Genomic DNA, 26,928 nt, shown 5'->3' on the forward strand with positions numbered 1-26,928 from the left:
GCTGTGGCAGTAAAAGGGTAAAATACAAGGGATTCTTATGATGGAATTGGTCTATATCTTGACTATGTTGGTAGTCACACGAATCTATACATGTGATAAAACTGCACAGAACTAAATACACACACATGTAAAACTAGGGAAAGTTGAATGCAGTTGATGAATTGTATGTATCACGACCAATTTCCTGGCTGTAATATTATAGTTATTCTACATATTTTTTACAACTGCATGGCAATCTACAATGAACTCAAAATAAAAATTTAAAAAACTTCCAATATGAAAAAAAATGAGGACACTATATGGTTAACTACTTCAAAGACTTAACATTATAGGTGACTGATTTTCATGCTCCCAAGTGAGCAGTCATATAATTCACCTCCATGTATAACTCACAATCCACAGGGTCAGTCCCATTTCTTATCTCTTCTCTCTCTCTTCTCCCTCCCCACCACCTGTCAATCCCCTTCACATAAGAGAAAACTGCAGTATATAGTTGTATACGTGTGTGTATGCACTGCAATTTCATGTTCTCTATATGTAGTTTTATATACACACTCAGCTATTTATCAAATTTATTAATTAGCAATCTGTGCTCTTCATAATTTTAAAATCCATTATTTGGCACATTTTATGCTTCCCTTTAAAAATAATTAAAATGTCAGTTATTTGTTGTTTATGGTAACTATTCTCAGTCCCCACTCCTACCCTAGTTCATGGGTAAGTGGCTCTTAAAAATAGTTTATTTGCTTTGCACTGTGAGCTGATCATTACTGGAATCTACATAATAGGGTATCTTCTGTGCACTGAAACAGAAGACAATAATTGCAAATTTTGAAGGAAAAAAAATAGGCGCCTTTTCTGGCCACTGATGTACAGCGTGTATTTAATGAGTCCCTGTCCCTGGGCATGGCACTGGTATAATGGGCATGGCATATTATATAGACTAAGTACCACAACATGCCATGTATTAAAAACATCTAATTAATATACTGCAAAAACCTAATTTATTGATAGTTCTGAGCTTCCTTTGCTCACTCTCACAGCAAGCATTATTGCCATACTTTTTCATACCTTTGCTTTCCAAACTACTTGTCAATTTTAAGCAACAGAACCTGACTCAGGGCTTCTGTCTAATACATATACACAGAAGGTGGCAACTGAGTGCCCTGTGTAAAAGTCATGGGATAGGACTCTTTTCCTCTCTCCATTCAGGAAAGACATACTTTTACAAGAGCTGCTGTATTCTCAGACTAGTTAGTCCTAACAGTCTTCCACCCACGCTCTAACAGTTTTTTCATTCTGGGGAGTAGGTGCAGACCATGTCCAAAAAGATGTACTACAATTAATTTTTAACAATGTGCATAGATATAAAAACAGAAGGCATTGTTCATGTGGCATTTCTTACACAGTGGCCCCAAAAGGTCAGTTTTATATACTATGGCTATTACAGTGTCATTTCCAATTTTAGAGAAACAATCAGATAACCAAATAGAGTATTTTCCCAAAATGACTATGATCCATCAGTCAACATGTAGCTCATTAATGTACACAATCTTTTGCATCTTCCTCTTAAATATAAAATACTAAATTTTCCCAAATCTTTTACTTAGAAAACAGTACTAAAAATAGTTTTCATTTCCAAGCAAATATCAAACTGCAATAAGCAATTTTAAGAGAGCACATTAAATGCCCAATAAGAAACTTCCCAAGAAAGTACAATTAGAAGCTGGAGAAATTGTACCTTAATTCTTCTCTCGGTGTCATCTAACTTTAACTCTGCTGAAACTAGTTTCTTTGCCAAATCATCTCGTTCAGGTAGGTGTCTAGCTTCAGAGATCTCTTTCAGTTTCTGTAAGGAAAATTTTGTCCTAAATAGTTCACTTTCTGTATCTTTTACTCTTTTCTCAGTTGCCCGTTCTTTCTCTTGAGATTTTCTTAAGCGTTCTTTGAGTGCTGTAATCTCATTGTTATGACGAAATATAAGCTGTGAGATTTCATTTTCGGCATCTTCAAACTTATTCAGGGCTTTCTCCTGTCTGTACTGAAGCCTTTTCAAAGATTTATTTTCTTTTAGCAGCTCAGCTAACTTGACCTGGAGTTCAGATACTTCATTCTGCAGCTCATTGATTTTTAGCAGTCTTGCAGACAGAATCCGTTTTGTAACAGGATCAGTATCTTTCCGAAGTGGCTCTCTATTGAGGCTCTGGGAGCGAAATCCCACTCGGACTCCCTTTCTGTTTGGTAGACCTTTAGGGCTTGGTTTCCGAGGGACTAAAAAAGAAACAGGAATAATGTAGAGTGAAAGCTATACCATAAGTAGTGTTATTTATTCATCCTAACACAAGAGGGTCCGTAACATTCTTTAGTTATTTTTGTCATTAAGAAAGGATTTTACAATATTAGTAAAAGATCAAGTTTTATTTTATAGGTTTCTACTAAGAAAGGTGTGCTATATTTTAAGAAAGGTAAAAAATATTCTGATCCACCAAAAATGATATCCAAATAGTTTATACAGAATTATTTTACATAGCTTTAAAAGACAGCAGTGTCAAGCTTTAACCATTTTTTAACTTTTTAGATAAGATGGCAAGTCAGAATTCAAACATGAGAGTAATCAGCATCATCAGCATTAGCGTGGTACATAACAAACACTAGACAAAACATTGTGATATTCAAATCATTCGTGCCAAGATATTGGGATCATTATTTGAAATGTGAAAATGTATATTTTCAATTTGCATTTCTCTAATGATCAGTGATGTTGAGCTTTTTTTCATATGCTTGTTGGCCATATGTATGTCTTCTTTTGAAAAGTGTCTGTTCATGTCCTTTCCTCACTTTTTAATGGGGTACAATGAGATACCATCGCACATCAGTCAGAATTATTATTAAAAAGTAAAAAAAAATAATAGATGCTGGCAAGGTTGTGGAGAAAAAGGATCACGTATACACTGTTGGTAGGAGTGTTAAAATTAGTTCAACCATTGTGAAAGACAGTGTGGCGATTCCTAAGACCTAAAGTCAGAAATACCACGTGACCCAGCAATTCCATTACTGGGTATATACCCAAAGGAAAAGAAATCATTCTCTTATAAAGGCATGCACATGTATGTTCATTGCAGCACTATTCACAATAGCAAAGACATGGAATCAACCAAAATGCTCACCAATGATAGACTGGATAAAGAAAATGTGTACATATACACCATAGAATACTATGCAGCCATAAGAAAGAACGAGATCATGTTCTTTGCAGGTTCATGAATGGAGCTGGAGGCCATTATCCTTAGCAAACTAACGCAGGAACAGAAAACCAGTAACATATGATTTCACTTATAAGTGGAAGCTAAATGATGAGAACACATAGACATATAGAGGGGAACAACACACACTGGGGCCTATCAGAGGGTGCAGGGCAAGTGGAGAGAGCAGATCAGGAAAAATACCTAATGGATACTAGCCTTAATACCCGGGTGATTAAATAATTCATACAACAAACCCCCATAACACACATTTACCCATGTTATAAACCTGCACATCCTGCATGTGTCCTTGAACTTCAAACTAAAAAAAAAAAAAGGAAAAGAAAATGTATGTTTTCTCTACATTAATTACAACTTTAGCTGGGGACAGGATGACAGCATATTATACAGTGAGATTTGTGGCTCAAATTTATCACTTAACTATTTGGACAATTCAATCAAACCTTTCCAAGTCTATTTACCCAGCCCATAGAAAGAAGACAATGTCATCGACACAACTAGGTTGTTGGGAGAGTTAAATGTTCTACGTGTTCTCTGTTAGTAATAAGAATATTCCATTTATCGGTGATTGAAAATGGAAAACAGAAGTACAGGTGTGTTTCTAAATGCTTTCTCAGAAGATTTCTTTTCTGTGATGTTCAAATCAAAAACACCTAATTTGAGATGAAAACAAAAAATCACATCCTTAAAAATGTAAGTATATGAAATTTTAAAGAATACATTTTAAATCACATTGCTCAAAAATTTGAAATAATGTTTTTATTTTTACTAAAAGTTCATTAAACTTAAGCCTCAATATTCAGAGCACCAGCCCTTTAAAAGAGGCACTTGAAAGTCTGCTAAGAATAATCATCTTTAATCTACATGGTGACTGCATTTTTTTTCAAGGAGAAAACACATTCCAGAGTACAAAAGTTTGAAGAAACACTAGAAGATCCAACCTTTCCTTCCCCGTTTCATCAGCCATGGATACTTGATTCCATTTTGTAAACAAGTAAAGAATAATAAGTAATTTTCACAATTTAACATTACAAAGTTTCATTAAAAAGATAAAAGATTTTATAGAAACTGTTCTGAATGTGTATCAATTTGGGATTCCAGCTCTATAAATAACTGAATACATGAAAGGAAGCAGTAATAAAAAGAAATGAGGGAGTACTTAATTATTGCTACCTTGAAACTATGCTATCCATTATGGTAGCCACTGCCACACACAGCTTTTGAGAACCTTGACATGTGGGTAGCTCAAATTGGGATATGCTGTAATTGTGAAACACACACTGGATTTTGAACACTTGATTCAAAAATAAAAATAATGCAAAATATTTCACAATGTTTTATACTTACTATATGTAGAAATAATACTCATATATTATTAAAATTAATTTCATTTGTTTTTCTTTTTTAACCTGGTTACTAGAAAATATAAAATTACATTTGTGGCTTGCATTTGTGACCTGCATTATACTTCCAGTGGGCAGCATTACTTTAGAATATAATTTTAAAGTTGAAATGTCCATCATTTCAGTTTTCTTTCCCAACATATGTAGTTAATGGAATTTTGGTATATATACGCTATTATGGGATATGTACTCAGCTCTTGGAATGACAGAAACTTTATACATAAAAATAACTATATATGAAGATGAATGTCAACTGTTCCAAATATGGTTTTATTATACTGCTTATAAAACGAAACTTCACAGAGCAACTTGTTTTATACGAAAAGTTAAAGCCTAATAATATAAGAATCAGGATAAAAATTTTGAGTCAGATAAAAAAGGGTTTTCACAACCAACTTTCTGACATCCTAAAACTCTGAGTATAAATTTTTTAGCATATTCTATAACTACAAACTGACCATTAACCAGAACTCACAAATATTTCTAGCTTTCATCTACCTTTTTATTTTCATTTTTAAAACTATCAAGACAAAATATTTTAAACTCTTAAGTGTTAATAAGAGTAAGAAGAAAGATGATTGTTGTGTATATCATTCTTCATCTCGCTTTGTTAAGTCACTCCTAAAAAGTGGGTGGAAAATTGCTTTTTCTTCCTTCAGGTGTTAAAAATAATATGACTAATTTTTTTAATGTAGTAAAAATAAATTATGCATCCACCAAAAAAATCAAGATATGTTTATATTATTGAAAAAACAAAGAATAAACATATAACAAATGAACATGTATAACTAAAACTTACTAAATTTTGCCATGATAAATTCTGATGCAGCATGAATTTTATGCAAAAAAACAAAGTATGCTGAAAATTAAGGAAGGGGAAGGAAGAATATGCTATCGAACATGCCAATCCGAAAATTCGTTTAAAATACTGTTTTAATCACATTTGTTTTGTCCTTAGGTTAGTCTATACTGATTGCGATTTAAACCAAGAGAAATTAACTTAGTGTTTACGGAAACGTATCAGTTTGGTCTTGTTACTTGGTCTAAGGCCGACTAATTATCACAGATTTTAATTCAAAGGACAGTGTAAAACAGAAAACAGTACAAGTCAAATTGAAGACAATAATTGAAAATTTCTGGCTGATGCTGGACTGCTTTTCACAGCTTTTCTCAATTATCTTCTCAAATAAGGTAAGGCTTACAAAGTTCTGACTCTTTAATTGGCCTCCTAAGTTGTTTCTGGGGAATGAAGAAAAAAATTAAACTATTCCTTACCAATAATACCCTAGGTATTTCTTCAGAATAACAGGCATTTTCTAAGGTTCAACCCTAAGATCTGTTTTGTTAGTTCTTAATTATACAGCAAAAGTTTAATAAGACATCATGCTCTCAACTACAAAATCATAACAGGCCCCTCACTGAGACAGATTTAGAGAAAGAGACCAAAATACTACCACCACCAAAGCACTGTACTCACAAAAAAAGAAAAAGAAAAAGGTTCCTAATTGTTATAAATGGTTAGAAGTATGGAGCTAGACTGGGGGTCCATGAAAGGGTTTCTTTCAAAAGGAATACACATTATTTGTAGTTTTTAATGAGCAAATATTATTTTTTGAAGTAAAAATTTTATAAAGGCAAACTTAATTATGCCCTTGCTTAACTCCTTTCAATGGCTAACTATTCCCCACAAAAATAGTCAATACATTAGCACAGGATGCAAGGTGTTTCATAATGTGGTCCCTTGTTTCCCTTTTCCACCCACAATTTTATCACTCCCTGCCTTGCAATCTAAACTCTCACCATTTTAAACTACTGCTGTGCTACTTTTATTAATGGGTACTGTAATTATCTCATTTGCCTTATTTTTCTACGCTGTACTTATAAACCTTACATATTTTGTTACTAACTACAGTGGGGTTTTCTTGACCAGAGATTTATTGAGATGCAGATATTTGTAGAATATTATATAGTCAAATATGTATGAAGGCCTATTTCCATTCTAGTAATATTTTAATAACAAAAATGACTTCTAATGATTAATCCAGTTTCCATTACAACACACTTCAAAAGAAAGCAAATTACACCAAAGGCCCCAATTCCATTCCTAGGTTTAATTTCAATTTTTACAGTAAACACTGTATTACCTAGAGTAAGCAATTTTACTCAATCTATTAAAAATGTCCCTTAACCACTTTATATCAATGCTTTTCCTACTTTCAAAAAAATGAAGATACAAAAAGGTACATATGATTTATAAACTTTTTTGCCTTTACAGTATCTCGGAAACCCCAAGACAAGCATTTCTTTAGGAAAAAGAAAAAACAAACAGAAGGCTTAGGTATGTTTCCTTCTGTGTATTGTATGACTCTGAATATAACAAATTTAATAGTACCATCAAACAACATTTAAATATAAGTATATAACCTATAAAATGTAAATCAGCCCACTTCCATGTATACAACAACATATATACCAAAAAAAGAGTTTCATTCATACACGTTGTCCTTAAGCACTCAAAATGAGTCTTCTAGGTCCACCAGACTCTTTTAAAGAAAACTTACCTTGGTGATGTACTTGGCCGTCTGAAGTTTGTCTTTTAGGATTTTTTCTCCTAACACTTGCAGGTGAAAAACTGACCAGTGATGATCGGCCAGAAGACTGAGGCGTTTCAAAATCAGATGAATAAGAACAATGGTGTTTGTCTGACTTTCTTTCTTGATCAGTACCCGGACTTCTTGCTCTTTCGCCCATTGTTTTGAAAAATGGTTTCTATTCACATAGTTTCACAGAGTATTTTCTCCAGAGGAGACTATGACAATACTGAAAAACATTTTCACAGTCTTCAGATCCTGATAATACGCATTTCTGTGCAATCTATTTTCTCCAGAATGTATTTGTAGACCACAATTCACATTAGCATCCAGAAGACAAACTTTTTTGCCCTGAAATTAAGGAAGGGGAAAGGAGATTTATCATACAGTCTCTACAGTCGTTTCTACAATTAATTACAATGAAAGACACTAAAAGCAAAATAATATATAGCTCACAATTTTTAAAAGACGCTACAATTTATCTATATTTTCAAAGATAAGTTTTTTACAGTATTTGGAGGAACTACAGACTGTCACAGCCTAGACAGATAATAAGTACCTGACATACAACTACTTCTGAACAAATGTTAACTGAAGTTGACTGTTCAATTTTAAGAGTTATACCAGAGACAAATGCTGAATTTTAATGGACAATAATGACCAAATTACCAGTTTTTTCTTTTTTAGGCAGGGAGGTGGTGGGAGTGGAGGTAGTGGTGATAGTAAAGAACAAATCTGCTAATAAGAATAAATACATTTTGGGAGGCTGAGGCAGGCGGATCATGAGGTCAAGAGATCGAAACTAGCCTGACCAACATGGTGAAACCCCATCTCTACTAAAAATACAAAAATTAGCTGGGTGTGGTGGCGCACACCTGTAGTCCCAGCTACTCGGGAGGCTGAGGCAGGAGAATCGCTTGAACCCAGGAGGTAGAGGTTGCAGTGAGCCAAGATGGCGCCACTGCATTCCAGCCTGGTGACAGAATGAGAGTCTGTCTCAAAAAAAAAAAAAAAGGAAAAAAGAAAAAATAAAAATATCCAAGATTGACCACACCAAAAATGTAACACTAAAGTACATTTTTAAAAACTAAAAGAAAAAATTCTTGATTGGAAACATTTGCAAACATGACAAAAAAAATTATCATCTTCAATACATAAATATATCATCCTTTGAGAAAAATATGAGGTAAAAAATTAAATGGGCAAAAATATAAGACTCCAAAAAGGCAATACAAATTATTAAAGATTTTTCAAAATAATAACACTCAATGTTGTCAGAGTTGCTATCAGAAAAAGATCCACAGAGTTTTCTGGAAAAACACTGGCAAAATGTATTGTCACTTTAATTATGCTTTAACCTTTGATACAATAATTTCTGGATTCCCATAAAATAATGCTAAAATTAGGAGAAAAGTTATGTGCAAATATTTAATGCAGTACAGTACAATTTTTTTAATGGAAGCAAATTAAATGCCTAATCATTGAGGAATAATTAAGTAATGTACAAATCCATACAGCATAATATCATGAAGCTACTGAAAATGTTTACAAAAAGTTTGTATTTAAGGAAAATGCTTATACTATTATCGCAAAGAAAAAATTCAAACCAGTGCATACAGTATGATCTCAACTACACATATTCATTTTTTAAAAAACTGAAAACACTATTACTTATCTGAATTCAGAAACTGAAAATATTTTCCAAAGCAAGGAATACACAAACACCAAAATAGTGCTTGCCTGACAACATGGATTTTGGATAATTTTCTCTCTCCATTAACATATTCTGGTTTTCTAACACAACAAAATTGGATTACTTTTATAATCCAATTTAGAAGAAACAAAAATCCCATTGATGAAATTAGTATTAAAAGTATTGTTCTTCTAGTAATAACATATGAAAGGACATGCACAAGGCAGCACTATTTATTGTAGCACTAATGTAAGTAGAAAACTAAAACAATAAAATGACCAATAAGAACTGGTCTTACAAATTATAAACATCCACACAATGAAGTATATGTAATACTATGAAGCTATTAAAGGAATGAAGACTATCTCTGTGTATTGCTCATAATATGATGTAATCTCTAGGATATACAGAGAAAAGAAAGATGAAAAAAAGCATGTAGTACGCAACCATTTATCAAGGAAGAAGGGTAACATATGTAATTTTTTTTTTTTTTTTTTTTTTTTGAGACGGAGTCTTGCTCTGCCACCCAGGCTGGAGTGCAGTGGCCGGATCTCAGCTCACTGCAAGCTCCACCTCCCAGGTTTACGCCATTCTCCTGCCTCAGCCTCCCGAGTAGCTGGGACTACAGGCGCCCGCCTCGTCGCCCGGCTAGTTTTTTGTATTTTTAAGTAGAGACAGGGTTTCACCGTATTAGCCAGGATGGTCTCGATCTCCTGACCTCGTGATCCTCCCGTCTCGGCCTCCCAAAGTGCTGGGATTACAGGCTTGAGCCACCGCGCCCGGCCAACATATGTAATTTTTTATATTTTTAAGTGGAAGGAAAAATCAAGTAATTAAGAAAAATGGGTTCGCTAGGGTAGTTATGTCCAACAGAACTTTCAGCCAGGATGGAAATGTTCTATAATCTGTGCTGTTCAAGATGGTGGCTGGCCACATACGGCTATGAAGCACTTGAGATGTTGCTGGTGTAACTGAAGAACTAATTTCAATTAATTTTAATTTAAGAAGCCCCATGTGCTGGTAGTTAGCTTACTAAACACAGCTACAGGGGAAGGAAGGAAGCAGAGTTTAGGCAAAGGGATAGAAGCTTGGCTTCTTTGCATATAATTTTTGTAGATTTAACATTGGAAATTATAATTTTTAGAAATGAGATTTTTGAAAAGCAATTCCCATAAATCAAAATAAAATTAGATAAATCAATCTACATACATGGTTGGTGGTAAAACTACAAAAATTAACCAGTTCAAATGACTTTAAAACACAATAATTTGACTTTATATTCCTAGTGAGACATAATGACCAAAAAAAAGTGTAAAAAAAATTTTAAAGCCATTCAAAGAATCATATTTTGCTACTGAGATATTTTATTCTCAGACTTATACACATGTACTGCGAAATAAAACAAACGAGTAATTATTATTGGTGCAGCTGGGCACTAGAATTTTCAACATGGAAGAATTAAATATAAACTAATGTGAGTTTTAAAACTTTGACATTCAAAATTTGAATTATGAGTGACACTATGAATTTATGATGGCTTTTATTTATTTTTTAAAAACTTATTCACTTTGTTCACTGAAAAATCCCAGAAACAAGGAAAAAACTAGGAACATTCCTAGAACCCATAAGTAGTGTCTATATGCCACTTCCCATTGAAAGAACCTAAAGTTCCTTGTGAAATGCCTGATTCCATTTCTGAGGGAGGAAACACACAAAATAAATCTAAGAATATAGCAGTCTGGTCATACTAGAAAGCAAGGAAGCTATCAGACACTACTGATGGAGTGTCAGTCAAATGGACTCAGGAGCCAACTTCAAGGAACTACTTGCCAAAGACAAGGCAAATTTGTCATCAATACGAATTATATCAGCAAACGATTTAAACATATCAAAAGTATTTAAATCCTTGAGTTCATATATTTTACAAAAACCTAATTATTCACCTTTGGAAGATTCTAGGAAACCATCTCATTTAATTTAAAAATTTATACATTAAAAAAAAATCACACATGCATCTTGCTATAATATACTCTTAAAAAGCTATTATCTGAAAATAAAATATTAGATGAGGGGAAAGTATTTCTTTATGGAATTATTCTAGTTAACAAATAAAAAACAAAGTATTAAAATGACAGAATTAGACGAGTGACATTTCACAACTCTTAAAGAAATAATGAAGCTATATAATGATCATAAATGGCTGTATCGCTCCAAAAAAGTAACAGCCAGATACCATGTCTCTGATAGGACACAATAAAACCTCTGAAGTAATCTTCCCTCCTCCCCACAAAAACTGAATCTGAATCTAATGAAGCCTCTAAATGTAAATGACACTGAAAGTACGAGATCAAGGTACAAGGAAGCAATCAGAAAAAAATCCAGACTGTAGCAAACTCTACAGGAAAAACTAGATTCTTTAATGAACGAATTGCAAGCAGAACAAGAGAGGAGAGAAGAGGGTATTTATATAATAAGAAAGTCTTAAGAAACAACCACCAAGTACAATCCATGGACAGTATTTCAATCCTGATTACAATAAATTGTATTAAAAAATTATAATCAAGAAAATTTAAACACTATTTATTGTTATTAGAGACAGGGTTTTGTTCTGTTGCCTAGACTGGAGTGTAGTGGCACAATCATGGCTTACTGTAACCTTGAACTCCTGGGCTCAGGCAATCCTCCTACCTCCTGAGTAGCCAGACCTACAGACATGAGCCACTATGCCCAGCCCTGACCACGTATTTAATATTAAGGAATTCTACTGTTTTAGGTGAGACATTGATACTGTCATTAATTTTTTAAAGAATCTTTATCTTTTAGAGATATAGGTGGAAATATTTATAAATAAAATTGTCTGAGGTTTGCTTCAAAATAACCCAAAGGAAAATGGGTAAGGGTAGAGATACAAAATTGACCATGAGTTGACGATTATGTAAACTGATAGAAGACTTTTGAATTCATTATTCTAATATTTCCAATTCTGTATTTGATATTTTCTTTAGAAAAATATTTTAAAAAGCAAAAAGCACTTGACTTTGATTTTACCTCTGATATGAGTGTCTAGCAATCGCAGTCTCAAAATTAGTTACTGTATCTAAAATCAACAATTCCTATGGCAAGTACTAATATTAAAAATATACATAAATCAGCCTGAATCTTTCACTCTGCAATCATGTGAAAAAATATTTACACATGAAAAAAATTATCTAGAAAAAAAGAATAATTATAACAGCAAGTAAGTGGCTCTGGTACTCATTAGCTATGTAAATCTGGAGAGTTTACCTCTCAATGTAAGTCTAATTTTTTAATATGTAAAAAGATAATATTACTAGTAACTACTTTAGAGAATTCTTGTGAGGATTAAATGGGATAATTCAATAACTATTACACAGTAAGAACTTGGTAAATATCAACAATTATATTAGCAATTCAAATACATATGAGATGCTCAGTAAATTATAACTGATGTTCTTTGTCAACAACTTTCAGTTTAAATTCCAGTAATATAATTAAAAGTTGGTTATATGGTAAAGATGAAAATTATTTCTGTTTACATTTGCATAGCAGAAGTAGCTTCCTATGATCTATCCTATCTAAATCCGAGGGGCCCACCAACTTTCTATGGACAAGGGGAAGAACACACAAACAGTGTTCTCTCCCTGCCGCCCCCAAATATATCCACATAGTTCCATAAAAATAAATAAATAAAGGAAATATCCAATGTCCCACTATCCAAGTCCTGCTCCCTGAAACAACCATTTTAATGGCTTATACCTTTATGTGTGTGCTATATCTTCAGTTAGCAATTTTAGACTATGAAAGATGAGGATTTAACTCACCGTTCACTTTATATGGTTGCAACATGCAACTACGTGTTGGTTATGCATGGTTTTTCTCTTAGAATTCCTAATTGTCTTTTTTTCCTATTAAGGGGAAAAAACATTTCTTATATCACTAATATCTACCAGCTTCTTAATCCACCAATAGCCTTAAGTCCATTCCATTCTTCCTCCTAAGGACATTTTCCTTGAATTTCCTATTCTAATTTAAACCAACTACTTTCTAGACCTATTGTACTGCTGTCATTCTGGAATTACTTTTATTAAATTCCTGAGTTAGTGCACTATTTCATTAACACCATGTCATCTTTACTAGTTTCCATCATCATTTTACTGGTCCACATCCTTAAATAACTTCTTCAGGAAGAGTTTATGGTTTAGGATGTAAATGTTCTAAGTCCTTGCATGCCTGAGAATGTTGTTATTTTACCTCACACTTATTACTTTTCATATATTCCAAATTCTAGGTTATCTTCTCTCAGAACTTTGAAGACACTGCTTCACTGTCTTTTAAACCCTCAGCATTGTTTGTGAGACATATGTTATAATCATTCTTTTATTCAAAATATATCAGCATTGTTTGTGACACATATGGTACAGTCACTCTTTTATTCAAAATATATTTCTTGAGCTCTATGTAGCAGTAATGAACAAAAAGTCCCTGTCCTTAGAGAATTTACACTCTAGTTATACTAAAATAGATTATCATTCCTTTATAGGTTATCTTTTTCCTTTTTTCGCTCCCTAGGTGCATTTAGGGCTTTTCCCCTTGTTATACTGAAATTTCACAAGAACATGAATACCAGTGAGCCTTTTTCATCGTGTTGGGACCCTTTCTCCCCCTCTTCCTTTCAATCTGGAAATCTGTATCTTTAAGCACCAGAGGTTTTCTTATATTGTTCTTCAGATAATTAACCTTTTTTTCCATTTTCTTTTTGAAATTTCTCCTAAATAATAAGCCTGCTTTTTTTCTTCTATTTTCAAAGAGTTTTATTCAATTTATCTTCTAGACCATCATTTAAAAAATTATGCCAATATCTTCATTTCCAAGAACTCTTTCTTGTTCCGATTTTTAAAATAATTATTCTGTTCTTGCATTACCGAGGTAATATATTTTTTTCTCTGAGAATACTACGTAAACATTTTCTGTTTAAAGTCTCTTCTGGTCCAAGAATTACCACTGCTTCATATAGTGTCAGCTTTTCTGTTTCTTTATCTTGGGCTTTTTATTTAAAACCATACTTCTGGTTTTATTTATTTGAAGATAATTTCTGATTGATCATTTATACTTAAAAAAAAGAGAAAAAAGAAAGAAATGAAACCACTCCTAGGAAATCCCCTCGGTTTAGCAGACCAGCTGGACTAATTCCTAGGACCCATCTTTTACACCTGGGCTAAAACAATGTCTACCATAAATATCCTGTTCACAGGAGAAGAAAAGGGAATAATTAGGAAAGTGGTCATAGCCATCTGGGAGAGGCAACACCCTTCCAGGCAAAAAGTCTTGCCAGCCAAACAAAAATTTCCAAATGTCAATCCCAACTGGAATAATCACAATCCCAGGACTGGGCGCAAATGCAGAACCTCAGGAAACTAATAATTAAAGGGATCAAAGAGTCCACTCCTGGGACACAAAATGTCTCAAAGGCATTTGAAATTCAACAAGAAAAAGAGGAAATTCCCTCTGCATTCCTGCAGAGGCTCAGAGATCAAATGAAAAAATACTCCGGATTAGATCCGGAGGACCCAGTAGGGCAAGGTCTCGTGAAAGTTAACTTTGTAACTAAGAACTGGCCTTGCAGGCCAGGGAGTGCAGCTGCAGGTGTGGGGGCGGCAGGAGCCACAAGCCGGAGCAGACAGCCAAGATAACTAGTGGACAGTTTGGGAAAGCTAGTGTGAGTAAACCTCTAATAAAAGAACTAATGTCTGTATTACACTTAGGGAGTCACTGGGGACCCCAGGCTCTGTGTGATGCAATACTTAGGAATTATGGGTGTACAGGAATTTATACCCTCAGTAAACAAGTATGTGGAAATTGTGTAACTTGTCAAAGGGTAAACAAAAAGGTGATTAGAAAACAGGCCACAGGAGGAAGGCCTCCCAAACTAAGACCATTTCAAAGCATTCAAGTAAATTTCACAGAAATGCCCAAAGCAGGAAAACTAAAGTATTTACTGGTAATCATAAATCACCTTTCCCTCGGGGCGGAAGCCTTTCCTCTTCCAATAGCCACTGCCGGGAATGTGGTCAAAATAATATTAAAACCAATTTTACCTAGATTTGGCCTGGTGAAAAATATTAATTCAGACAATGGGAGTCACTTTACCTCAAGGGTGTTAAAGGGAATTATGGAAGATTTACAAATTAAATGGAATTATCACACCCCTTGGCATCCCCCTTCCTCTGGAAAGATAAAAAGAATAAATCAAACTCTCAAAAAGCTATCACCAAACTAACCTTAAAAACTAAAATGCCTGGAACCAAATGTCTCCCAATAGCACTCCTTAGAACAGCCCCAGGAAAAAACTTGGGATTGTCCCCCTACAAGTTATTATATGGGCTCCTATATTTTGGCAGACCTATAAATCTCCCTACTATGGAAACCAAGGATCAATTCTTAAGAAATTATAAACTGGCCATATCCTCCACCCTGTCATCCCTTAGGTTGAAAGGACTTCTAACTCAAACTCCGCCTCTTAAGTTTGCTGTTCACCATATCCAGCCTGGTGATTTGATGCTGACTAAAACTTGGAAAGAAGATAAGCTCCATCCAAGCTGGGAAGGTCCCATCAAGTGCTCCTAAGCACTGAAACAGCCATGCAAACAGCTGAAAGTCAGCAGATTCACTGTACTCCAATCAAGGCACTCGTAAAACAGACCCCAGAAGGGAGGGCAGGGGAAAACAACAGTAAAAAGTGCATAAGTCACCTAAGGAACCCTTAAAGTTAACTCTAAAAAAAATCTAGCAAGAAAACATAGGCTGGCCCCATGTCTGGAAGTTAATATAGCTAAAATGGGCTACTATACAAAAAGCAGAAGGTCAAAATGGAAACTGGCAGGGAACTCCTCCCTACTCAATCAAGTTGGTAATTAATGTAACCAAGATGGTAGCACTCCAAACTATAAGATTTAATGCCTGCCTGGTCTTACTCTGTGGGAATTTGAAAAATCAGAGCTAGTTCTCACAGGCAAATAAATATCTCTGCCCTTAACCAGATACAGGTTACAGTAGTGCATGACTCTGCCCCAGCTGGGATGATGTATAGTAAACTACCCAATTTCAGGGTTGGATAGTAAACACGGGGTGGGTAACTCCGAGCTGGAGACCCTTAAAGAATAAACTACATCTGCCCAAGGGCTCCCCGCCAAATAACTGCCAAAATTTAAAATGCAATCCTATACTCATCACCATTAACAATCCAGCCATTCTAAACCAAGAACCAAAGGAAGCGTCTTGGGTATATGGGCAAGGAGCAGACATCACAGGGAAAGACCCCCTAGGGCAATTCGTTCTCAAAAATGAAAAACTCAACCTCCCATTTGCCAGGGACTACTCCAACTCCAAACCCCAATAAACACTTTAGTCCACCAAATAATAACCCTAAAAGGGTAAATGAGGTAAAGAATTTAAGGCAAACCTTAGAAATTGAGATAGGGTACAGGGATGTGAATGCCTGGGTCGAATGGGTCAAAATTTCAGTACAAGCCCTCAACAAGAGTAACTGCTACGAGTGTGCTGCAAAACAACCGCAGGCAAAGGTGGTTCCGTTTCCCCTAGGATAAAATATCAATCCTGAAGGAATGCATTGCATGTTGGCTCTATACCAGAACAAGGATGCATAGGAAAATGAAACTTATAAAAGTCTGTCATTGCTCTTTCCTGCATTGCGGAAGTCAAATCCCAGAGCAATTCCCTCATTCTCTATGGGGAATATAAACCAATCCTCTTGTCTCTCTAGGCAGGGGGCAGAGTTCAATAAGCCCATGGGAGAATTCTCAACTTGTACCCACATCTTAAACATCAGTGGTAAGGCAATGGCAATCACTCAGCTAGCAATCACATACCTGGTGCTAACGTCATGTGGTATTGTGGGAAAAGGAACCTCCGTTAACCTGTTACCATCTGATTGGACCGGGACTTGTGCTTTAGTCCAATTGGCCATTCCCCTCACCCTGACATTCCATAAGATTTTCAAAAATACACATGGCCACAAAAACCGAAAAGATGTAACAAATTCTTTTAAGCCCAATATATGTGTTAACTCAACAGGAGTCCCTAGAGAGATGCCTAATCAACTTAAGGCCGCAAACCAAATACCTGCTAGGTTTAAGTCAGCACTCTTCTAGTGGTCAACTATTAATAAGAATGTGGATTAGATTAACTACATCTATTATAATCAACAAAAATCATCAATTATACTCAGATGCCCTCAAAGAGGTAGCTAGCCAGTTAAATGCCATCAGCCAAATGGTCTGGGAAAACAGGCTTGCGCTACACATAATACTAGCAAAAGAATGGGGCATATGTGTTATGCTGGGTGGAAATGTTGTACTTTCATTCCTAACAATATTGCCCCAAATGTAACCATCACAAAAATTTTACAAGGACTAACAACTCTAGCCAACAAACTGGCAGAAAATGCTGGAATTAATAACTCATTTTCAGGCTGGCTAGAAGGCTGGTTTAAAAAACAGAAAGGCATGGTAGCTTTAATCCTTACATCTCTCATAACTGTGGCAGGAGTCTTAACAGCAGTGGGATGTTGTATTATCCCTTGTGAGAGGACTAGCACAGAGATTAATTAAAACAGCTATTAATAAGCAAATGCCCATAATTTACCAGCAAAATAACCTGCTACTATTAGAAACCAAATTAAACTCACTCTCCTAGAAAGAAAAAAGTTAACAACTTCTAAAGCAATTCAAGGACCAGAAGGCTTTAAATAAAAATGAAACCAAAGAAAGTAAGTAGAAAAGAGGAGTGAATTAGTGAAAAAACATTTTAAATGGTCCACTTTCAAGGCATGATAAATCTAAGCACTGGCAGCCAACCTACAAATGTAACAAACCACAGGGCTCATGCACCTAGAAGGTCACAATAAGTGAACAGAATGTAGAGGAGGGGTCAGCCAATAAAAGGAAAGAAAGTTTAGTTATTGGGAAATTGAAATTTAAGAAAGGAAGGGGATGGTGTAATCTATCAGCCTTATAAGGTATCCTAATAAGGCTAACCTTATAAGAAGTACAAAACTTGGGCAACGTCCAGGAAGATTGCAACCCTATAGTGAGAGGTGAAGCCAGCTTGACTTCCTGGGCCAAGTGGGGACTTGCAGAACTTTTCTGTCTTACAAGAGGATTGTAAAATGCACCAATCAGAGCTCTGTAAAATGCACCAATCAGCTCTCTGTAGCTAGCAAGGGAATTGTAAAATGTACCAATCAGAGCTCTGTAGCTAGCAAGAGGATTGTAAAATGCACCAATCAGCACTCTGTAAAATGGACCAATCAGCGCTCTGTAAAATGCACCAATCAGCAGGATCCTAAAAGTAGCCAATCACAGGGAGGATTGAAAAAAGGGCATTCTGGCCCGGCGCGGTGGCTCAAGCCTGTAATCCCAGCACTTTGGGAGGCTGAGACGGGCGGATCACAAGGTCAGGAGATCGAGACCATCCTGGGTAACACAGTGAAACCCCGTCTCTACTGAAAAATACAAAACACTAGCCGGGCGAGGTGGCGGGCACCTGTAGTCCCAGCTACTCGGGAGGCTGAGGCAGGAGAATGGCGTGAACCCGGGAGGCAGAGCTTGCAGTGAGCTGAGATCCGGCCACTGCACTCCACCCTGGGCGACAGAGCGAGACTCCGTCTCAAAAAAAAAAAAAAAAAGAAAAGAAAAAAGGGCATTCTGATGGGACAGAAACAGAACATAGGAGGGGACAAAGAAGGGAATAAAAGCTGGCCACCTCAGCCAGCAGCAGCAACCCGCTCAGGTCCCCTTCCAGGCTATGGAAGCTTTGTTCTTTCCCTCTTCACAATAAATCTTGCTACTGCTCACTCTTTGAGTCCATGCCATCTTTAAGAGCTGTAGCACTCACCACGAAGGTCATGGCTCCATTCCTGAAGTCAGCGAGACCACAAACCCTCCGGAAGGAACCAACTGCGGACACAATAGTACTCAACCAGTGAAGAACTGGGGGAGGAACTTGTGTGCTAGGAGATAAATTACCTGCTATAGCTGCCCTGGGTGTGCCTGTCTACCAGACACCCAATCTGCAAAACCACTATTAAAAGTACCAACTATTAAAAGTATCACTTTCACTGTTCTTTGTGCCTCTGACTCCATTCGATGGGTTTAAACAGGTAAGCATGTTTCTCACAGTGATAACAAGAACAGCCCCAGGGGCACTAGAGAATATATTCTTTTCTTTGCTAAACTTCTGATTAGTTAGGTTCTATTGTGAAATAAGGTAGGTTTTTCTAACCTATGTGTAATACTTATATCATCTCACAATTCACCATTGCCTTTAATAAGCAAGTACATCCTTAGGAAATATAACAACAAAAATAACTTAGCTTTCCTAGAGAATGGAAACTCAGACACTTGTGAAAATTCACTTGCAAAAAATTAGTCCTTAATCCTTGTAGAAACTTGTAGCTGCCTGGCTAATAGCACTTCAGAAAAACAGCTCAATTAAGCAAACAGGCAAATAGAATATAAGTTAAATAAAAAAGAAAAGACATTAAAAAATTAGACCAAAAAAGTGAAATAAAGATGAGGTAAAGAAAATAATTATTAAGTTTTCTTATAATGTATAAAGCAGTAAAAACTACTATGGCTTAACAAGATTACATAACAATTTGCCACTGGACAGTACCCTAGGAAATCAAGTCTTTCCTTTGCAAATATTTAGGAAACTGAGGCCCGGAAAAACAAAATGACTTACCCAAGTTCACAACTGGTCCAAGGTCAGAAAGCTCAGTTAGTAAAACTTGAAACAGACTATAAGTTTTCTGAGTCTTAGTTGAGTGACCTACTCAATAGTTCGATAACAATCAGATGATAACTATCTCATCTTTGAAGCCACCTCCACCTGTATCTATCCCATCCTCTTTGCCCTCTCAACTCTGCTAAAACTGAAGAAGCATTTCTATTCCTTTTTAAAGCTAAACTTTTACTCATCTTCTTTCCCATACTACCTCTCAATGTCAAGGATTGTGTTTCTGCAATTGTGCCCTCTCTACAGGATCATTCCTATCAACAAAGAGGTGCTAATGAAGCTGATGCTTGATTCCATGTTCTGTTGCATCTACAACCCAATTTCTCTACTCCAATTTTCCAATAATTTTTTGAAGAGTAATATTTAACCTAGAATGCTATCACTTCTTTTCCAAACATTTCCTTTTGAACCCACACTAGTCAGGTTTTCATCTCCACCATTCCACTGAAACAGCTTTTGTCAAGCTCACCAATGACATTCACCTTCCTAAATCCATCAGCCAAGTTTCTTATTTCTTCTTTTACACATCTCCTCCCACCATCAGCCAATTTTCTGTCCTACTAGTCCTTAACCTCACAGCAGTGTTTGACATAACCAACCATTCCCCCTCCTAAAAATTCTCTTACTTGCTTTTCCTGGTTTGCTTACTACCTCACTAGCTGTCTCCTGACAGTCTCCTCTGTTGAATCTGCCTCCTCTTCCTGATCTCTAAATGTTGGAATACACAGCACAGCACATGTTATCTATACTCTCTCCTTAGGTGATCTCATCTAGACTTCATTTACCCTGGCTTCCACATTCATATATTCGCCTTCCTACTTGACAGTTCTATTTGGATATCTAAAAAGCATTTCAAATTTACATGTCCAAAACTGAAATCATTATCTGTCCCTTTTCCACCTCAACTCTTTCCTATGTTTCTGATCTCATTAAATGGTTAATCCATCCACTAAATTACTCATGACACAAATCTAAAGATCGTCCTGGATTCCTTCTTACTACATCTCTCATTCAAACCATCTGTAAAACCAGACACTTTAATCTCCATACTATATTCCAGATCTGACCATTTCTTACTGTCCACAGTGCTACTGCTCTAGTCTAAGTCATGTGAATCTAGTCCACATCCACGTTTTCTCTGTAGGACTTCTGCAATAACCTCCTAACTGATATTCCACTTTCAACCTTGCTTCACGTCAGTTTTTCACACAGCAGTGAGAAAAAGCAACTCAAAACAGAAATCAGACCAGCACTGCTCTCCTGCTTAATACACTTCAATGGTCTCCTATGGCTGTCAGAGTCCTTACCCAGGCCTGCAAAGTCATACAAAGTCGAGCCCTTCTGTCTACTTCTCTATCCTTACATCACTCTTCCTCTCAAATTTCCTTTTTCAGGTAAGCTAACCTTCTTTTGTGCCTTCAACATAAACGATTTTTGCCAACAGCCTTCGTACTTGCTGCACTAACTAGAACTTCACAAAATTAGAACTTCACAAAAGTGGTTCATTCTTTTCTTCCTGTTCTCAGAACAAATATAACTTTCTCAAAAATGGCCCCCTGATAATTTTCTATTAAAGTGAGTCCAGTCACTCTATACTATCACTCTGCTTTATTTTCTTCACAGACCTTGTTACTACTGGAAATAATCTTACATTTATTGTTTTACCTCTCCTACTAAATATGACCCGTGAGACAGAAATCTTATTTGTTTAGTTCACCATAGTAAACACACCACCCACCATTCATTATTTGTGAAATGAATGATTATAATGTTATTTCAAATAGAATATTAAGTTCCATTTTATAAGATTTTCCTTTTTGTTTCAAAGAAAATGTTAATTAAATCTTCCCTCACTCAAAATAATTGCATATGAATTACTTAAATCTCTAAAATTCCTGAGAGAAAAGTTAGCAAATCAAAAAGTTTTGCTCAGAGTCACTGCCATTGTAAAGCTGAAATATTTTTTTCCAGGTTAATTTTAAATAACTGAAAACCTAATAAGGCTTCAAACAAAATGAATTTCACCTGCAATTACAACAATAATTTCTGACTAATATAATGACTAATGTAATGTAGTCATAATACTATTGAGTGAATATAATTATTCTCTTTTTTTTTTTCAGACGGAGTCTCGCTCTGTTGCCCAGGCTGGAGTGCAGTGGCGCGATCTCGGCTCACTGCAAGCTCCGCCTCCCGGGTTCACGCCATTCTCCTGCCTCAGCCTCCCAAGCAGCTGCGACTACAGGCGCCTGCCACCACACCCAGCTAATTTGTTTGTTTTTCCAGTAGAGTCAGGGTTTCACCGTGTTAGCCAGGATGGTCTCCATCTCCTGACCTCGTGATCCGCCCACCTCAGCCTCCCAAAGTGCTGGGATTACAGGCATGAGCCACCGCACCCGGCCCATTCTTTTTTTTTAAAGGAAAGAAGTGATCTTAGATGAACAGAACACTGAAGATTTATACTCCGTGTGTAGTTCTGCACTAATTTAAACCAAGAATGAGTCAGTTAACAGTTGTTTGTTGTGGGGGGGAGTAGGGGAATGACGGGTACTTGTATGCATCCCATTAGTTCCCTCTCAATGATAATCAAAGAATTAACTAGATAAAAGCAAAAAAGGAAAATTATAAGTCTTGCACCCAATTTCAATTCCTAAGAACTGTTTATTTCCTAAAGCTGGCTAAACATGCTACCACAGCAATAATAGAAAGCTACCAAATCTAATTCTTGACATTGCTCATCCAAAAGTAAACTCTTCTTTAAAAAAAAAAAGTAAAAAGTCCCAAACAGTATAGGTTACACATAACAGGTCAAAAAAAAAAAAAAAAAAAAAAAACATAACCTAAAGATCCTCGAGTGCCAGAAGTTTCTTTTATCTCTGATTACAAATGAATCAGAAAACAAATCTAAGCTACAGAATCCATTGTATATAAATATCATAATGGTATCTAATTCATCTGACTCTAAGTAAACAATCTCAGTTTTAAGAAAAAACGGTAAAATCAATAAACTGGGCCGGGCGCGGTGGCTCAAGCCTGTAATCCCAGCACTTTGGGAGGCCGAGATGGGTGGATCACGAGGTCAGGAGATCGAGACCATCCTGGTCTACACGGTGAAACCCCGTCTCTACTAAAAAATACAAAAAACTAGCCGGGCGAGATGGCGGGCGCCTGTAGTCCCAGCTACTCGGGAGGCTGAGGCAGGAGAATGGCGTAAACCCGGGAGGCGGAGCTTGCAGTGAGCCGAGATCTGGCCACTGCACTCCAGCCTGGGCGACAGAGCGAGACTCCGTCTCAAAAAAAAAAAAAAAAAAAAAAAAAAATCAATAAACTGTTAATTCCTGACATATCCCTGTGCTCAGCTTCTTTGTATAAAACATTGCTGACTGGCTACCTTTGCTGCCAGCAAAAGAGTTCACACAACAGACAACTAGGCAAATAAAATGGAAATAAATTTAAGTGAGAAATATATAAATAAGGACATTTCTCCTCCCCCAAAAATAGATGAGATAAAAGTAAAAACCATATTGCTACATTTGGTTTTTCTCCTTTGCTGAAGAGAAGCTGTTAGTTTTTGTAGAAAACTACAACTGTTTCTCTTCCACAAAGGAGAAGTAAGTTTCTCCACTCTTCTAATACATGTCCCCACGTATTTATAAACATTTTCCTTATTCTGCTACTTATCTGCATAATCTTGCTTAAAAACTAAACTATTTTTAGTTAAAAATAAAACAAAAAATAAATAAAACCAAAAAATAAAGTTTAGATTTAAAGTAAGATCAAATATGATCAATCAGGTCACAGTAAATGCTACACTTAAAATGTAAGATATAATCAGCTTATTTTAAACACTTTAAACAATGGATCAAATTAAAGCATCTTAAGTACAGTATATATTTCCAAAGTTTAGTCAGTCAAATGAAAACATCATACAATGTTCACTCATTCATTAATTTGAAAGACATTTACTGAACACCTACGAAGTGTCAGGCACTGAATTATAGATGGAGCTGAAGATACAAAAATGAGTAAAATACAACTGATCCCTCACCATTAAGTAATTCCCAACCAAGAGAGAGAAAAAAATAATACGACAGTCTAAAAGTACTAATGATAAAAGGAAGCAAAGGAAGCTTAGTAAACTCAAAACTAAGATTAGAGGACAGAGGGAGTTTGAGAAGGTTTCTAGAGGAGATAATACCTAAATTGAGTCTTACGGTATTAGCAGAGGTTAAGCACAATTATAATTTCACGAGTGTGTGTGTTTGAACAGTGGGGTAGTAAACGAGGTTAGAAAAAGAAGACAGTGAAGTACGACCCTGTTTCAATAAGAGGATGCAGCATCTGCAAAAGTAAAAAGCACTAGATAAGCATGGCATATCACCAAACAGCAAATACTTTACAACTGTGCTGTCCAACACAGCAGCTTCTGAGCACCTCAAATGTAGCTATTCAGAATTGGCATATGCGGTAAGTGTAAAACACATGTGGAATTTTGAAAACTTAGTACATAAAACAGACCATAAAATAGCTCGTCTATAATCTTTCTTATATTGACATATGCTAAAATAATATTTTGGATATATGTGGTTTAAAAAATCTATTAAAATTTCATCTGTATTTTATTGTGTCTACTGAAAAAATGGATATACCTCACATTCTACTTCAAATGGACAATGCTAGCTTAAAAGGGTGGGATTGGCTGGGGAGTAGTGCTAAAGTAATAATAAGTGGGACTGGATCGGGTGGAAGATAATATCACAAGAAGAATCTCTATGTCATTAATAAGTTGGTTGGAAACCAAGGCTCTTCAGTAGGGTTAATATTATCAGATCTGACATTTGCAAAGATCCATCTCCAATCCAAGAATTGGAGGGCAGGAAAGCTGGAGGAAGAATATCAACTGGTCTCGATAATCACTGACAGATAGTGTTTTGAAGGTAGTATAACAAGAGATACAGAGTACAGAATTGATTCATAAATGTTTTTCAAGTAAGATAAGCTACACTTGGTGACAGATTAATTATGAAGTATGAGAACAGAGAAGAACGTGAGTAAATTCCAAAGTTTGGGGCTTGCAAAATTAGGAGAATGTGGTATTCAAGCAGGACAGCTTTGGCAGGGAAAGGTGATGGGTTCAATATTGGACATATTGAGTTTGGGATGCCTATGAATGGGAAATTTATGTGGAAATACCAAAAATAAGCTACAGAAGTTTGACAATAACTCAAAAGTTCCAGATCAGAAATAAAACATTGGGAGAGTGTTAATAAAACACAAATAGTGTAACCCAAAGGAGAGGAAGAACACAGCCAAGAACACAGAGTAAAAAAAAGAAGACAGAAGACTGGATTATGGGGAAAAACAATAATGAAATATAGTGGGCAGAGGAAGAAGATCCCACAAAGGAGTTGAAGAATGACAGGCAGAAGAAGAACCCAAGAGAAGGGTAGCATCTTTATTTTAACGGGCTTCCATTGTGTCCTACAGAATTACAGTTCTACAATATGTTTAACGGAAGAGATGTGACTGACAAAAGAAGAAAAATATCTTTTCCAAAGTCACAAACTACTTTTTGATATTTAAAATGATACTTTGTCAACTTAGAGAATCAAAACAAACAATTATTTCCTATAACTTATTTGGATAAAGATACTAGCTAACATGCAGGAAATCACAAAGTGAAATATTTAAAATGGTAATATAGAATTTAAATGTGGAACAACTGGAAAGAAACATAGATTAAAATAACCACGCAAAAGAAAGAGGGAATGAGTAAAGAACTGGAAACACTGGTTTTACCATTCTAAAAAACATATAGCCACTCCCAAAAACTAATTTAAATGACTTCTGATTCCAAAGACATCGCTAATGCAAGTTATTAACGTGAAGATAAAGGAGGGCATAAATATGTATGTGCCCAAGTATACTTTCCAAAGAACGAAGTGAACGAAAAAGGGGTTTATATCAGATGAACTGGACCAGGGCTCTTCACTGTTAAACACTACCCCACGGTCTATCTAACGTAAACATACTATATCTGAGTACCCACTCCAACTCGAGTGTGCCAAAAAGGCACTTTTTTTTTCTTTTATTTGCTAACCATCTTTACTCCTCTCATCCCATCCCTGAAGGATGTATAGAAATATCACAGCCTGGACAAGTACGGCTTTCCACTCTAATAATAACACATCTATTATTATCCCAGAGCTACCAAAGCCTCCTTTTCCTTCTTGGCCCTTGGCCCTGCCCCTCCTCTCTAGTCTTGAGTCTCCAAGGGCCTCCAAGGTTTTCGTTTTGTTTGTTTTAATAACTCTTAACCACTTCTCTAGATCCGCCTGCTCCCTTCCTTCTCTTCCCGGTCCCTGGAAGTAAATACCCCTTCCCAGCTCCTCTCCTCCTAACTTCCCAGTCCCCCCAGTGTCAGTCAACCTCCCTTCCTCGGGACCCTCTCAGGAGCCGAGCTCTTTACTCATTTTCCAAAGTCTTCCTTCTCCTCGCGGTCCCTAAATCCTCCCCGTCCCTAATCCCTTCATCTTCCCCGCTTTAAGAACCACCCGCAGGCCCCCATCCAAGAACGCCCCTTCGCCAACTCCCAGACGCTTCACCCCAGCATCACCTCGCACCTCTACCTCCTCCGCCCCATCTCCACGCCCACTTCAAAGCCCACCTCCCACCCGCCAGCTCTTCCACAGAGCCGATGGCGTCCCGCCTCTTGCCTTCCCTCTTAGGACCGAACTCCCATCTGGGGCCTCGGCGTCTGGCCGCCAAAGAGTGGGTGCCTGGCTCCTGCAGAGGCTGCGGGGCGGGTGCCGAGGTTGCCGGGCTGCCGGAGGTTTGAACACAGGGATAGGACAGGGGCGAGGACCGCGGATCCTGGGTGGCAGCAGCGGTAACCTGGGCTCCAGGGTAACGGAGGCGGAGGCCTAGACTGCACTACGAAGAGACCGCAGCCAATCATGATGACTCTAGTCGAGCTCCCATTGGCCTCTGTCTCCAGACGGCCCTTTTTATTGGCTTCCGTGGAACTGGAAGGCGGGACGGCAAGTGCGGGAGAAGGCCGACTGCTCTAGCTGTAGCGGAGACCCCAAGTAGGGAAATTGGGGCAAAACGCGGAGGGCGCCAGGCTCCTATGGGTTGTGCTG

General features: G+C 36.7%; 1 protein-coding gene across 1 annotated transcript in view; it reads right to left on the reverse strand.

Moving 5' to 3' along the window:
- LCA5 (lebercilin LCA5) overlaps positions 1-26,687 on the reverse strand; it is a 54,876-nt gene extending 28,189 nt beyond the window's left edge. The window contains exons 1-3 of the mRNA XM_010370071.1: positions 26,454-26,687; positions 7,228-7,608; positions 1,742-2,271 (exon numbers count right to left, since the gene is read on the reverse strand). Of these exons, the coding sequence (XP_010368373.1) occupies positions 1,742-2,271; positions 7,228-7,417 (720 nt within the window). The 5' untranslated portion in view covers positions 7,418-7,608; positions 26,454-26,687. The remainder of the gene's footprint in view (positions 1-1,741; positions 2,272-7,227; positions 7,609-26,453) is intronic.
- Between the last annotated feature and the right edge of the window lie 241 nt (positions 26,688-26,928).

The sequence above is a fragment of the Rhinopithecus roxellana genome, chromosome 4 (genome assembly GCF_007565055.1).
Source record: "Rhinopithecus roxellana isolate Shanxi Qingling chromosome 4, ASM756505v1, whole genome shotgun sequence".
NCBI classification, from domain to species: Eukaryota; Metazoa; Chordata; class Mammalia; order Primates; family Cercopithecidae; genus Rhinopithecus; species Rhinopithecus roxellana.